This window comes from Zingiber officinale, chromosome 6B, assembly GCF_018446385.1.
Source record: "Zingiber officinale cultivar Zhangliang chromosome 6B, Zo_v1.1, whole genome shotgun sequence".
Lineage (NCBI taxonomy): Eukaryota > Viridiplantae > Streptophyta > Magnoliopsida > Zingiberales > Zingiberaceae > Zingiber > Zingiber officinale.
This window is the reverse complement of record NC_055996.1, coordinates 96,196,996-96,212,320: the sequence shown is the minus strand read 5'-3', so window position 1 is coordinate 96,212,320 and position 15,325 is coordinate 96,196,996. Positions and strand designations below refer to the sequence as shown.

At 34.4% G+C, this 15,325-nt stretch overlaps 1 protein-coding gene across 4 annotated transcripts in view; it reads right to left on the bottom strand.

The window, feature by feature from the left end:
• Positions 1–14,313, bottom strand: part of LOC121993250 (ribulose bisphosphate carboxylase/oxygenase activase 1, chloroplastic-like) — a 42,479-nt gene extending 28,166 nt beyond the window's left edge. For all 4 annotated transcript variants that reach the window (XR_006115141.1, XR_006115143.1, XR_006115142.1 and 1 more), the window contains exons 1-3: positions 13,934–14,313; positions 3,919–4,004; positions 1,592–1,601 (exon numbers count right to left, since the gene is read on the bottom strand). Coding sequence is in view for 1 of the 4 variants with exons in the window: in XM_042547970.1 (XP_042403904.1) it covers positions 1,592–1,601; positions 3,919–4,004; positions 13,934–14,246 (409 nt within the window). In the remaining 3 variants the exon portion in view is untranslated. The remainder of the gene's footprint in view (positions 1–1,591; positions 1,602–3,918; positions 4,005–13,933) is intronic.
• Positions 14,314–15,325: the final 1,012 nt, after the last annotated feature.

Here is a 15,325-nt window from a genome sequence, read left to right as displayed (position 1 = left end):
TCTTTTTTTCTTTTTTATCTCCTTCCACCTCTAATTCACCACTGGCACAAAGATACCGAAACAATGTTCTAATCAAAGACCAAAACTCCGACATGGCTCAAGATTTTAAATCTTGGTTTGGCCACAACTAGTTTTAAATGTCCTATAACCAACATGTGCCTCATGCCTTACTAATAGAGAAACAATTTCCTAGCCTTATTGTAGTCTTCTGCAATTTAAAATCCAAGGGAATGATCCAAATATGAAGAAGCCTCCAAAAATCTAAAACTAAACTACCTTCAACTCCAACTCCAACTCGGAACAAACAATGTGAAGAAGCATAAAGGTGAGGAGCTTGTCAAATCAATATCGCAAGACCTTAACATCAAAAATGAGTAGAAAGATATCTATGAAATCATCAACAAAATCTTAGAATCATGGGATTTGTGTGGTCAGCTCAGTTTTGATTATTGGAATAAAAGATCCCAAATTATATCATAAGTTCAAGAGAGATATGTTACCAAAGTCTAGATCCAGGTGTCATAGCAGGACATCAATGAAAATGCTCATGAGATTGGATAAGCAGCATTGTTATCAATCCACTTCCAAGAGGCTCTAGTAGACACGGAAATCTAACCCAAGTGAAGGGATCCCACAAGCCTTGGCCCATTAACCAATCTCAAACTGCTACACGAAATCATGAAGTATAGTTCTTCCTATTCATCTTCCCTATGGTGATCCAACTAGCCTTAGCCGATGCATGCAACCCAATACTAGCTCCAGAGTACATACTAGAACTTAAAATCATGATATTGGCTAATCCTTATTCTAAAATGTTAAAAGGGTTGAACTTATATCCAACTTCCTAGTTGGTATCATCCGACAGTCTATGAAGGCTATTGAACCCTATTCAAGCTAGCAAACACTATCAACTACTAGTTGTATAGCAAACAACATCAAGTACAAGTTGCATGGCTCAAGATATTGGACGATGATAGAACCAATTGTAGAATTGATGAACAATCACATCTTGACATGCCTTAAAAGTTAAAACCACGCTCATGACCAAACTATTTTCTAGAGTCATTCAATTTCAAATTGCAATCTTAATCTGAAAAGTTCATATATGCACTCATCAATAGCAATTTTAATTGCTCTTTAGAGGAAGACCATGATTCTAGTGCAATATCAATAAATAATACTTTCCACAGTCCTAACCTGTCAAAAATGAGAAGGAAATTCAAACCATCAAACTTAGTAAAATATAATGACATAATTTAACAACGAAACATACTATAAATACAAAAATCATATCCTATAATAAACTATAAGTCTAAAGTACTATGAATTATAATTGTAAGCCTACAGCACTTTTTCTTCAAGAAAAAAAAAATAAGGAATAAGTAATTTGTCAAATAGGCAAAAAGGTCAGAGGAAATCTGCCCAAAATTTAGTAAACAAATAGTTTTCTATCTTCCAATATTGTAAACACCATGTAAGTATCTGGAAGCAATTGGTCCTACGAAAAGGTTAATCACTCTTCTATGCAAAAAATGATACCTCCTCAAATCCCAAGAATCATAAATCCATAGCAAAGTTTGATAGATCTTACCAACTTTGTCCTGTAAAATAGGATATATTTGTCAAGTTCAGGGTTCATATCGGCAAATATGTCATAAAAGAAATATTGCATAGATAGTTTCAGATTTTCATAAATGAACAACAAATGTTTACTTATCTATTAAATAGAAAAAATATCCTAAAAATGCAATAATTTACATGCTAAGAAATATACATACACGATAGTTTGACATCTACAAGATTAAGATTTAACTACAATTTGAAATCTCATACTGTGTCAGACAAAATGATCAAAACATATCATTCTGATAAATCAAAATACAATACTACTTGGCACCGAGACAATGTCTCTTGTGTCAATCATGTGAACGATTATCATTCTATGCATAGTTTGAAATTTCATATCATGCCAAGCAAAATGGTAAAAACATATTGTTCCAGTAAATTACCGCAACTCGATACTACTCGACACTGGCACTGAGACAAGTTCTCATGTCATTGTATCAATCGTATCAACAAGTATAATTTCATGTTAACACTCTAACACACCCTTGGCATGCTAAAATTGAGATAATTTTATTTTTAAGTTTGTCTCCATACAAGACAATGTTTAAATCTTAGCATTCCATGGAAAAGAAATATTAAGCTTAGTTGTATATAGTTATGTTATTTTTCTTTTTCTTCTTAGTTTCCTTCCTCCTTTCATCTCAGTTTATCATCAACACCATACATCGAAATTTCAGTACAATACCTAAACATTCCCATCAAAAAGAGAACCACCTGCAAGACTCCAGATTTCGAACCCTAATTCTATGTCCACTCACCACCACCCGATTAAAAAACAAAAACACCAGCAATACTCGAGATTTCGAATCCTAATTCCATGTCAACACTCACCACCACTTGGCATGCTAAAATTGAGATAATATTGATATTATATATATATATATATATATATATATATATATATATATATATATATATATATATATATATTGTCTCCATACAAGATAATGTCAAAATCATACCATTTTAAATGGAAAGCATATATTAAACTTAACTATATAGTTGTCTTATCTTTTTTTTTCATTCTCCTTCATCCCTTTTCCCTTTCCACCTCTAATTTACCACTAGCACCATCCATCAAAACGTCAGCACGATACCAAAATAGTATCCAATCAAAGACCGAACTTGAACCGATGAAGATAGATTCTAGGAGAAACTTCCCTGTGTGATTAGCTCCTACCACTCTTGTTCCACCATCTAACCAATATCGGACCAATCTATTCTTGAACTTTAGTTACAGCCTATTCCAAATGGACTTCATAGACGTGTTAGAGGTCATCACAGAGGATGTGGAGGTCGTCAGTGGAGGTTGGCAGCAAGAGCAACTCAAACATACATAGACTCCACCTCCCTCATATATCGCTCACATGACTCAATCTTAACAACCTTCATATCATAAGACGGATTACCTGCTAGTAAACTCCGCAATTCCAACTTAACTACTTGACTTCACTTATCAGTATAGAGAGAGAGTGGAGAGTAGTGGGTGGAAAAAGAAATGATAGACCAAAGTGTCATTAGGTTAGGATTATAATTTTCTAATTGATGTTAAAGCGCATATCAGTCATTTTTTTATTCCCTCCAAGAGGTGTCAAAGAGGTCATGCTAGTCATGGCCCAAATCATGTCAACATGGCATTGAGCTTGATCCATAGGCTAGTTTTTTGGGCACGACTTGGAATAATGTTGGATCAAGCACGACACATCCTGCATGTTAGGCCATGCACATAGGCAAAAGGAATCCTTCTCTACCTATGTAACTTTAATATTTGAATATAACAAAGATGTAAAATATTTCACAAAAAGCCAAGCCAACTACTATTTTGTTTAATTTGCTAAGTTATTCAACAATTTATAATCCTTGATGAATGTTATCATCGACAATCTAAGTTCCTTGGCAACTTTTGTGGAAAGACAAATCAACGATTGCTAATCAGCTAACTAAAATTCCAATGTATTTTCAGAGTGGATACTCCAACTCCTAACTTCATTCATTTCTCCGTGAGAAATGATAACTTCTACCTTTCTAAGATTCTAGAATTTTGAAGGAACAACTAGTCATTCTAACAGTGTTTCTCTTTTGAGTTCCACTCACCCAATTATTTTGTTTAAAATAGAAGGCATCATTCAAAATGTGGCAACAAAAATTATATCTGACTTAGAGCAGTCTCCAAGATGGTGCACATTGAACAAAGTATGTCATTCATTGATAGCATTCCTCATGTACTCCAATTCATACCTCCTAACCAAAGTAACATACATAAAACAAATGACTGAGGATTCAGAAACCAACCAAGAAGGCCGGAGCTATGTAATAATCGCCTTGCAGATACTCAAACGACCTCGTCGCTTTCTGCCGGTAATCAAAGACAATATCCGCTGTGAAAACCAATCAATAAACATGTTGGAGAAAATTTTAAAATAAATAAAACTAAATTACTTTGTACTTTAAGAATTGATAACAAATCATTTTATGTGTAACTCATAATTCATTTTAGTACACATTTTAAATAAAATGTTTAATTGCAATTAAGTTGGTGAGTGAGCACCAAAGTTCCAACCAACTTTTCTGTAGGATTTAATCAAAATATTTAATTGCAAGCTTTTAAAAGCTTGACCAGGGGTCGAATCGAGGAAAAAAATATGAGAGAAAATAAGTGATAGAGAGAAAAAATAAGAAGAGAGAAATCCTCATAATCCTTCACCATCTCCAGGAAAATAAGCTTGACCAGTATGCTATCTTGAAGGTAAGCAAATAAGAGTTTGATTTATTTCTTCCAAAGAAACATCTACAGGAAGAAAATCACTCGAATTCAAAATATGTGTGTGTGTGTGTCACCCTCTTGACAGTCATGTCCACAATGGAGATACCGGTCGTATCTGAGAGAGTTGGATTTCTACTGAAATCACACATACAAAGCAAAAAACATTGTTTAGGCAAGCAATTACGTGTTTCTATAGTTTATTTATCTAATGAATCTAATGATAATTTTTCCATGTATATTCATATAATCTTGCAAGAACAAGGTACACAATGTGATGGAGATAAATAGGGTATTATCTTTCCAACTCAGCATATTTTAGAATTGCATCAAATATACGTCTGTCTCATTGAGGTTCTTATATTTGGAATAGGTTGAAATAATGATCAATCAGAACTAATTTTCCAATATTATTTAACTAGCACAAATAATATAATTTAAATAGCAAGAAATTTCATTGCTTACAGCATGTATATACAGAAAAAAATTATAAGTTATTTCTAGATGATTGTATTATGATATCTGTTTAATTCCTCATATGTTAGCTCATTCCTTATAAAAAATTATTATCAAGTTTTATATATATCAACCTACTTAATAATTTTAGTCATAAATTTCATATACATTAGTGCCTTTCATTTGGACCATCTTTTGTATAAAGAATTTAAATATTAATTGATTATTGGTAGCTAGTACTACTTGTGATCATTGTAGCAAACCAAGATTAATTTATTTATCTAACTGATACTATTAGTCGTTGGTTGGTTGTTCTATATTTGAATATTGCTAAATGTTAAATTAGATTGTCATTTGCAAGTGTTTTTCTAGCATCCTCCAACAAGAATGTCAGTTCATATTTTCCGATTCTTTCATCCATTGGGAAAGATTAACATTATTGGTTTTTGTTTATATTTGATAAATCTAGTATATGCTTTCGAGATGTCATTATTCCTTAAATTAGTTGAGCCAATTGGAAAATTGTATCTTGTCTAGAAAATAGTTAGATTTTAGTTTCAACGAATCTAGCTTGTAACAGATCATGGTTATGAACCATACAACTTTTGTAAATTAGCTATGGTTACTGTGATCGAATCTCAATGTTTTTGTCTTCCTATTCTATTGGAGCAACCTTAGCGGCCCCTCCAGGGCAGCCTCACACTATCTGGAAGAAGGTAAATGCGGGGGCATTTGTCCTCGCGCAACAGCCCTTCGTCTTTCTATTTGAGACCTCCAAGAACATTGAATTGCTATTAACACCCAGTCTTGCATTTTCTCTCAGTACAATAATATAACTCAGTATTTCTATTGATAATAGTGAGTTTTTTGACAAATTCTCAGATTTATTCAAGAAAAAAAAGCTGTTAATGTAAACAACTAATAAACTTGTGATCAAGAGGATTTGTCTTCAACATAGCCTGTTTCCTTTGAAGGAGGTATTCACCAGTATAGAAGACCAACTATGATAATAGCCCAAGGGTTGAGTTGTTGACTGGTATTTATACTAGTACGTCTCAAATTGGTTAAATGGGTAGCACTGTGCTATATTTCTACATCAATTTCTTAATTACCAGTTCACTGTGTATCAATGCAGTGATTAGTTGGGTTGTAAATGAATTGGACGTTCATAAACAAAGCTTGGTGTTCGGTTAAATTAAGCTCATTTGTGTTCATTCAATAGTAAAAGAATATATAAAAGAACAAGCATGAATACCAATAAGCTTGGTTCATCAACATATATGAACAAAGCTCATTAATAATTTATGAATAAACTTATTTATTAATTTAAGCATAATGTAATTATTAATTTATTTCTTAATTTTTTATTTAAATACATAAAATTTAGAAATTTGTATAATCTAAAATTATTTATAATAGGTTAAAAATAAGAAAATAATATAAGTTTCATGAATTAGACAAAGAATTAACTAATTTATAAGGACAACAACGTTATTGGATGAGCTTGATAAAAGGCTCGAGATCGGCTTGAGCTCAATAAAATTTGTAATAAATAAGCTTTAACAAGTTCGGTAAATAAATAAACAAGCTTGAATACTGCTAAACTCAACTTGACTCGTTTACACCCCTAATGATCAATAAGATATCAAGTATCCTATAAGACTTGGTGTCTTGATCAACATTGATAATTGGATTATTGACCATGTATTTCTAATTCCTAATTCTTTACCTTTATTGTAGACAAGATATAAGGTAAATACATGTGCAAAGATTTGCATATTTTAAACACTATTTAAGGGAGGGGGAGTTGATTCCTAATCAATTCACACCCATATGCCTCGTTAGTTCATCCTAATAAACTAATATTTTATGTTAAAAAATTTCCTATATTTTTCAGGTTGAAAGTGACTGTTGGTGATGATACTAACATAGCATGCTATTATATTGGCAATGCACATATTTACTCTACCATTTGATTATTAGACATACTTCCTACACATGCTTTATTACACATACTTACTCTACCAATTTATTCTGGTCAAATATGTAAGTACCCTGTGGTAGTTTTGATGTGATCAACCAAGTCAAAATTAGGTCCTGTTGTCTTTTGATGCCTTGTATCTAAGTGTGCAGGAGGAGCACAAGAAGTCGAGCAAAAGACGCAGCTAACGAGAAGGACGGCATGGGAGAGAGTTGAAGGGTTCGGTGCGTCCGGGACGAGGCGTTGCGGAAGAGTATACTAGCGGACGAGAAGGAGGCACGTGGCGTTTTCGAGGGACAAGAAGCCGGAGCAGAAGGTTGCTCGAGAAGGCTGGAAAGTGGGTTCGGGTGAGTCCTATTCCGGATGGCCGAAATCATCCAAGCGAGCAGAGTCGGAGCGGAAGACCCGGACGAATAGTCAACTTCAAGTTGACTGGAGTCCGGGTGCCCAGAGCCATTCCGAGCGCTCGGAGCTACTCCGGGCGCCCGGATCGGCTTGGTCCAACCGGAGCGCTTTAGCAAGGCGCCCCTATGCTAAAGCAGTTCAAGCGCCTGACACCCTTCCAGGTGTCCGGACCAGAGATTTTATCTAGATTCGTTGCGATATGATCTGTTGCGACGTGGATAAAGTTTTATTCACGCCTAGGAGCCCGAAACCCTTCCAGGCGCTCGGATCAGGGCTATAAATATAGCTCTAATCCTAATAGCTAAACACAACACTTGTAAACGATCTTCTTTCTATTTAGCTTTGTGATCTAGTACTTTAACTGTTGTAAGAGGCTTCTCCGCCAGAAGGAGATTTTAGTGAGTTTTCAACGTGTTGAATTAGTAATCTCCTGATTACAAACTAAGTAAAAGATCTGTCTCTTCTTTTTCTTTTTTAATTAGTTGTTTTTTTTACAAGTATTTTTAATCAAGTTATAAGATCGAGAAAGGTTTGCGTTTTTATTTTCAGGTAATTTACCTCCTCTTACCGGCCACAAGGAACCTACAAGTGGTATCAGAGCCCGACCGCTTCAGAAGGACTAACCGCCGACCGAAGCACAAAAGTCGATGGTCGGACCGAGTATCTATCCACCTAAGTTCGAGGGGGAGTTCGCAAACTGGAAAAAGAAGATGGAGGTATTTTTCAAAATGGATTTTGATTTATTATTAATAATGAAGTTTGGTTTTGTAGAACCAAAAGACAAAGAAGAACATCAGTGGACTAAATAGGAGTAAGCTGACTTTGTAGCAAATGACAAGGCAGAATTCCATCTGCTGAGCGTTTTACCGCCACAAGAAGTCAACTGAATCGAGACCTACGAGTCAACCAAAGATCTCTAGGAAAAATTCCTGGAAATCCACGAAAGAACCTCGGAGGCAAAACTCCGGAACCAGATCAACAACCTCCAGTTAGAAGAAGGCGAACTGTCGCACACCTCCACTTGAGAATCAAAGAACTCATCATCGGACTCACGAATCTCGGAGAAAAGGTAACCAACTGAGATTCACTAAGATACGCGCTTAACGCATTTCCTAGGACTCCTGAATGGACATCCTTAGGAGATGCATATTTCATCTCGAAGGACTTAGAGGTAAGTAATTTAGAAGAACTTTTTACAACGTTTGAAATTCATGAGTCAAGATATGTAGATCTAAAGGAGTCAAGACACAATATTGCCTTAAAAGCAAAAATAGATGAACCAAAATTTGAAACTTCTCTCGATGATGATGAAACGACATTCATGGTAAGGAAGTTCAAAAAATTTTTCAAAGCTAATAAATTTAATCAAGTGCAAGGCAAAAGAAGGAAAAGAAAGGTAAGATGCTACCACTACAATGAAGAAGGGCACATAAAGACAATTATTCAAAACTAAAGAACAAGAACAAGGACAAGGAAAAAGACAAAAGAGCGACCCCAAAGAATCTAAAAATGACATGGGATGAAACATCGTTATCAGATTCGAATGTCGTAGCCTACGCCGAACTTGCATTGATGGCAAGTCACCAAGAAGACAACGAAGCAAGTTTATAAGAGATGAGCATCAAGAGCATCGATGAAGAGGGAGTAACGTCAAAAGAAAGCAGCTCTACAGGAAAGCATCAGAGATCGACAAGGTCTCTACCTCCTGACCAGTTATTTAAGTTTATAAAAATATTGACGAAAAATTCCTGTAAATTAGAAATTAAAAATGAAAATTTTAAAGAGCAAATTGAGAAATTAAAACTAATCTTAGCAACATCCTGTCGATTAGAAGATTTCGACAAAATAAAAATTAAAAATTAAAAATTAAAAATAGAAAATTTGAAGAATTATGCATGCACACATGTTCAACAAATTAGGAATCATTCAGCACTTAATTAGTATTTTAAATATCATAAGGGCCAGATTAGAAAATTGTCACCAAAATATATCCCTAGAAAATTTTTGATTAATCCTATTTTGGATTCCAAAATCGTGCATAAACTAAATTTTTGTGCATATCGTATTTTTAATTTGATTTAATTTTTTTGGGGTTTGTTTACTTAGAATTATCTAAATAAATTATTTCATATAATTTCAGTTGGAAATTAATTTCTTCTTTAATTTTTCCGAGAAAGAGAATTTCATCACTTATCTATAGAAAAATTTTCAAATTTTTCTGACTACTAAATTATTTTTTATGAATTTTTTAACAAATATTATATTTTTCAATTTAAAAATAATTCGCAGAGTAATTTTTGTAAACTTCATTTTTCTATAAAAAGTTATTGAATTTTATATGAATTATTTATCCAAATGCTACCTTTTAATATTAAAAATTTTTAAAAAGTAATTTTCGAAAATTTATTTTTTTCTGCAAAGCTATTTACTATAATATATACTCAGAAAAATTTTCAAGATTTTTCGAGCTTAAAAACTATCTTTAAGAATTTTTTTTATGAAATACATCCATATACAGAAAATAATTAATTACTGCTTAGATTAATTTCAAATTTTTAGTGAAAATTTTATATCTGCTTTAACTATATTTATTTACCAATTCTAAAAAATCTTCAGGATTTTCTTTCACGATTAAAATTATTTTTCAAATTATTTCTTTTACAAGAAAAAAATTGGTTTATAAATTGTGAAAATCCAGATTTTCAAAATTTAAAGTTCATGATTTTCTAGATGATAGTCACTATAATTTTATCCCTTAGACTTTGTTTTAAATTTATTTCAAGTTACTTTAATAGCTTACCCCTCTTTTTAATGTGATCAAAGGGGGAAAATTAGAAATCAAATCTAGGGGGAGGGTACATATTGATTTTTTGAAAATTTTTCTTAATTGCAAAATATGTACTTGTTACCTTACTGTCATTTGTTTTTTGTTACCCTAACTTAACTTGGGTTGCTCACATCAAAAAGGGAGAGATTGTAAGTATCCCGTGGTAGTTTTGATGTGATCAACCAAGTCAGAGTTAAGTCCTATTGTCTTTTGATGCATTGTGTCCAAGTGTGCAAGAACTTAGGAGCACAGGAAGTCGAGCAAAAAATGCAACTAGCAAGAAAGACAGCACTGGAGAGAGTCGAAGGGCTCGATGCGTCCGAGGGACTAGGTGCTGCGGAAGAGTACGCTGACGGACAAGGAGGTGCGTGGAATTTCTGAGGGACAAGAAGCCGGAGCGGAAGGTTGCTCGAGAAGGCCGGAAAGTGGATTCGGGTGAGCCCTATTCCGGATGACCGAAATCATCCAAGCTAGTGGAGCCGGAGCGGAAGACCCGGACAAAAAGTCAACTTCAGGTTGACTGGAGTCCGGGCGCCCAGACCGACTTGGTTCAGCCGGGGCGCCTTGGCGAGGTGCCCTTATGCGAAAGCGGTCCGGGCCGCCCGGAACCCTTTCAGGTGCCCAGACTAGAGATTTTATCCAGATCTGTTGTGATGCGATCCGTTATAACGTGGATAAAGTTTTATCCACGCATAGAAGTCCGGAACCCTTCAGGCGCCTAGATCAAGGCTGTAAATATAGCCTAATCCTAATAGCTAAACACAACACTTGTAATGATCTTATTTCTATTTAGCTATGTGATCTAGTGTTTTAACTATTAAGAGGTTTCTCCGCCAGAAGGAGATTTTAGCGAGCTTTCAACGTCTTGAATTAGCAATCTCCTTATTGCAAACCAATAAAAGATTTGTCTCTTCTTTCTCTTTTTTAATTAGTTGTTTTTTTTTGTACAAGTGTCTTTAATCAAGCTATAAGATCAAGAAAGATATGCATTTTTATTTTCAGGCAATTCACCCCCTCTTGCCGATCACAAGAGACCTACAAAATATAGTCAACAGTCAATTGATTTATACTTATGCACTAAATTTATTGTTAGAAGTTAATTGGAAAAATTAGGTAGAGAAGAAAGAGACTATGACAAGGTTGTTCACGTAAATGATTTACCTTGCCTTATATCATGATATAATATGACAAGGTTGTGCGCATTTACTCAAGAATGATATTTGCTTGCATCAATATACATGTGAAATATATTATGCTTTATAACATTAATAGACAAGCTTGTTCTGTGTGCCTTAGCTGGTTACAAATGCTTGTACACAAATGACTTATTTATATTAACATGCACTTTTGTGTGACCTATAATGTGAATCATTTTACTTGTGCTACAATTATGTTTTCATAATGAAAGTGTATATATGTTGATATGAGCATGTTATAATTAGTGGTGTCATAGTTTGTTGAAATTAAAAGGTTTTGATCAATGCTAGTCATTGATAGTGAGGTAAAAATATTATCAATAAACCAAAGGATATTGAGATCCTAACTCTGTAAATACCCTACTTCATTTTATCATATTTGATTATTTTTGTCCAGAATCACTTAACCCAGCTGCTAACTGTATTTCCTAAACCAAAATCACCCATACACTTTTAAAAAAATGATGAATTTAGTAAGTTAAATAATAAGTATCTCTAAGTGATATTTGGACTGACCATTGACAATCTTATTCTTATATGGGTGTGATTGTCATTGGATTGACAACTCTTGATTAATCGAAAACTGTTTACAAGCATATTGAGTGCTTAATGAAGCACACATCGCTCGTAATATACCTCAATTAATGCCCTTCATTTTAGAAGAATATGAATTACTCTATAGATATTCTCAATATCATTTAATTATACTAATTCTAATACACAAGTATGAAGAAAAATTGTATGGGAACCTGCTATTGGTTGTTTATATTTTCATATTCGATTTGTATGTCATGTTTTAAATTTATGTAGGGGTATTAAAAATGAACCCGAACCCGACCCGACCCGAGTCGATCCAATAAAAAATCAGGTTCGGATGGGGATTTTCGAGTTCGGGTCGGATCCGGGTTGGAGGATTTTCGAGTTGAAAATTTTCGTGTCTAGTTCGGGTTGACCCGAATTTAGGGTTTAGTGGATTTTTTTTTGTTAAATCAAATTTCATTTTAAAAATAAAAATGCTTTTATGTATATTAATAGCAATGTTATATGATTTGAGATAAAAGTGAAGAATTATAGGGAAAATAGCAACAACAACAAAAAAAAAGTTGTTTTCGAGTTGCAAATTTTCGTGTCAAGTTCGGGTTGATTTGGGTTGACCCGAATTTAGGGTTTAGTGGATTTTTTTTTTGTTAAATCAAATTTCATTTTAAAAACAAAGATGCTTTTATGTATATTAATAGCAATGTTATATGATTTGAGATAAAAGTGAAGAATTATAGGGAAAATAGCAACAACAACAACGAAAAGTTGTTTTGAATCTGATTAAGGTCGGATTTGGGTTGGTCGGGTTCGGTTTCGGATTTAGGGGTTTCAGGTTGTATTCGGGTTCGGGTTAGGATTATTTTTAAAAAAAATTCCAACCCGATCTAACCCGTCCAAATTGACACCCCTAAATTTATGTGTGCAAGAAGGATTGAAAACTTTAGAAAATCAAATTAGATCAATTAAAATTGTTATATCTAATTTGCGATCCCGTCCTAATATAATGAAATAATAAGGTAGATTTTATAAAATTAATGGAATGAGACCTAAAAAATTTCTATATAATGCACCAATCAGTTGGAATTTAATGTATAAATTATTATAATATTCATTTCAATATAGAGAATTATTTTGTTTATTTTTTTGCATAGAATGCTAACAATATCAATGTATATCTATTTCCACACCAAAAAATCATATGTAGTAGTATTTGTGAATTCTTAAAAGTATGTGATGATGCAACCAAACAATTATGCAACCTTTATTATCCTACTTCTTATTTAGTTATAATGAATTTTTTTTACAAGATCATACGAAATGTCCACAAGAATCCTGAAGTTCTAAATACGACTTTCTTTGATTCAATAGAACAAATAGCGAGCCACATTTTGATAAAAAGGTAGTCCGATGCACGCTCATCAATTTATAATAATGGTCATAGAAGATCCAAAGTCATCCTATTCTCTCTATCATAGCCGAGAAAATTCTAACTTGTTTGGTGTTAATTGTTGTTGCAGAACAAACATTTAGTTTCAGAGGTAATATTTTGTATTAAAGATGATCTATTTTGGCTTCTGATATTTTACAAGCTCAAGCGTTATTTGATGGTCAGACAACACTAAAAATAATATAAGTAATACAACTTTCTAGCCAAAAGATTTTAATATGGAAGGAACTACCATTACAGGTACAGGAAATGAAAGTGAGTGAACAATATCACTTTCTAAAGTAATTAGGATAGATAGGTAAACAAATTACATGAACTTTGATTCTGCTATGCCTAAGGGAATAGGTAGACGGCTCAAATAAGTTTAAACTCTTATTTTTTTTTATTTTTGAAAAAATAAATATAAATAATAATTGCAACCGGTGGTAAACTGTAATCGGAACTGCAAGTTTCGATCCGTGAATCGTATCCAATTTCAACCTTAAAGTTAAGGTTTAATATTTTTCAAATCGATGAACCATCTATTCCACCCACCCGTGGTCAGGTCTATTTGAATGTGTCACTCTGTTCATGATAAATCCGAGCAAATGTTCCAACAAAACGACAAATGCATTAAAATAAGCAGAATCAATTTGCCACAGAAAAAACACACACACACAGAGACGCCTATGCTAGATGGAAGAGAAGGACGCACAGTCTTTTCCGAGGAAGTTGCCAACGAAGAGATCGTCGATGACGCCCTGACGAGCTCCGACGGAGATGTTCACGTTGTCGGCCTCCTGGCCGAGGCGGTAGAGGTAGTCTTTTCCCTCCGAATCCTTGGACTCCCAGGACGACTGCTCCGAGATCCTCTTGGGGTCATCGGGGGAGGAGGAGCAGCTCCGGAGGAAGAGCGAGGAAGATGGCGGCCGCCTCTTTCCTAAGTTCCAACGAGTGGATTTATTATGGCTCGAAGAGGAGGGTAACGGGCAGAGGGAGAAGCGGAAGCTGCCGCTGGCGACTGCCATCCGGTGCTAGTACTAACTGGATGAAGAGAGAGAGGGCCGCCGAACCAAGTAAATGTCCAGCTAAAAACAAAACGGCAATTTCTCGAAATACTCACGCTTTAAAAGGGTTTTTTTTAAAAAAAAATGCTCCACCCAGTTCAAACATTCGATTTCATTTCATCTCATTTCATTTACGTTTGATTTTAAATAAAACTAAATTTAATCGAGTAAATAAAATCAAACTAAATTTTATTGGATCAAATTTTATTTCATTTAAATTATCACCCAAATACTCACGATTATGACGAATTTACAGAAATTTTTTCTTCAAATAAATCACGTAATTAAAGGATACTGAGCTCCTACACTACTCGCTGTGAGCGCTTCTCGATTTATCATGTGTTGGGTTTTTCGGGCCGCGAAAACCGCTTTTTCACGTCGCGGAAATCCCGAAAGCCCCTAGCCAACGGATCCGTGCAAAGAAAAATTTGAAAACATACGAATACGAGTTTCTACCTAAATCTACACTTAGATCTACAAAAGAAAATGTTATACCTTCGATGCGTGCCCTTTTTCGTATCCCGCTCGTCCAAGATTCGCCGGATCTCGAAGTTGTCAACGTAGACAACTCTCTATACGTATCCACACGAACACACTAGGTGGAGATGACCAAAACAAGGTGTGCTAGCACCTTATGGGATTCGGCCAAGGAGAGGAGAGGAGAGCAAAATTGGAGCAAGGAAGAAGATGAAGGAATGAATGAGATTAACTCACCAAAATGAAAACTCATCATCCTATTGATGTGGCCGACCACATTAAGAGATGTGTAACCTCCATGGAATGCCAAGAGTCACAACTCTTGGTAACTCCCATGAGGTGGCATCCTACTTAAGCAACCATGATGATGTGGAGCATCATCATTGGTCCAATCAATGTCAACTCACCAATGAGGTGGCATAAAGTCAAGTCAAACTTGACTCTTCATCTTCCTCTCAAGTCAAGTCAAACTTGACTTAATCTCTCTCATGGTTGATCTAATCCAACCATTTAATTCAAGCCAATTTAATATAATGAATCTAATTCATTTAATTAAATTGATT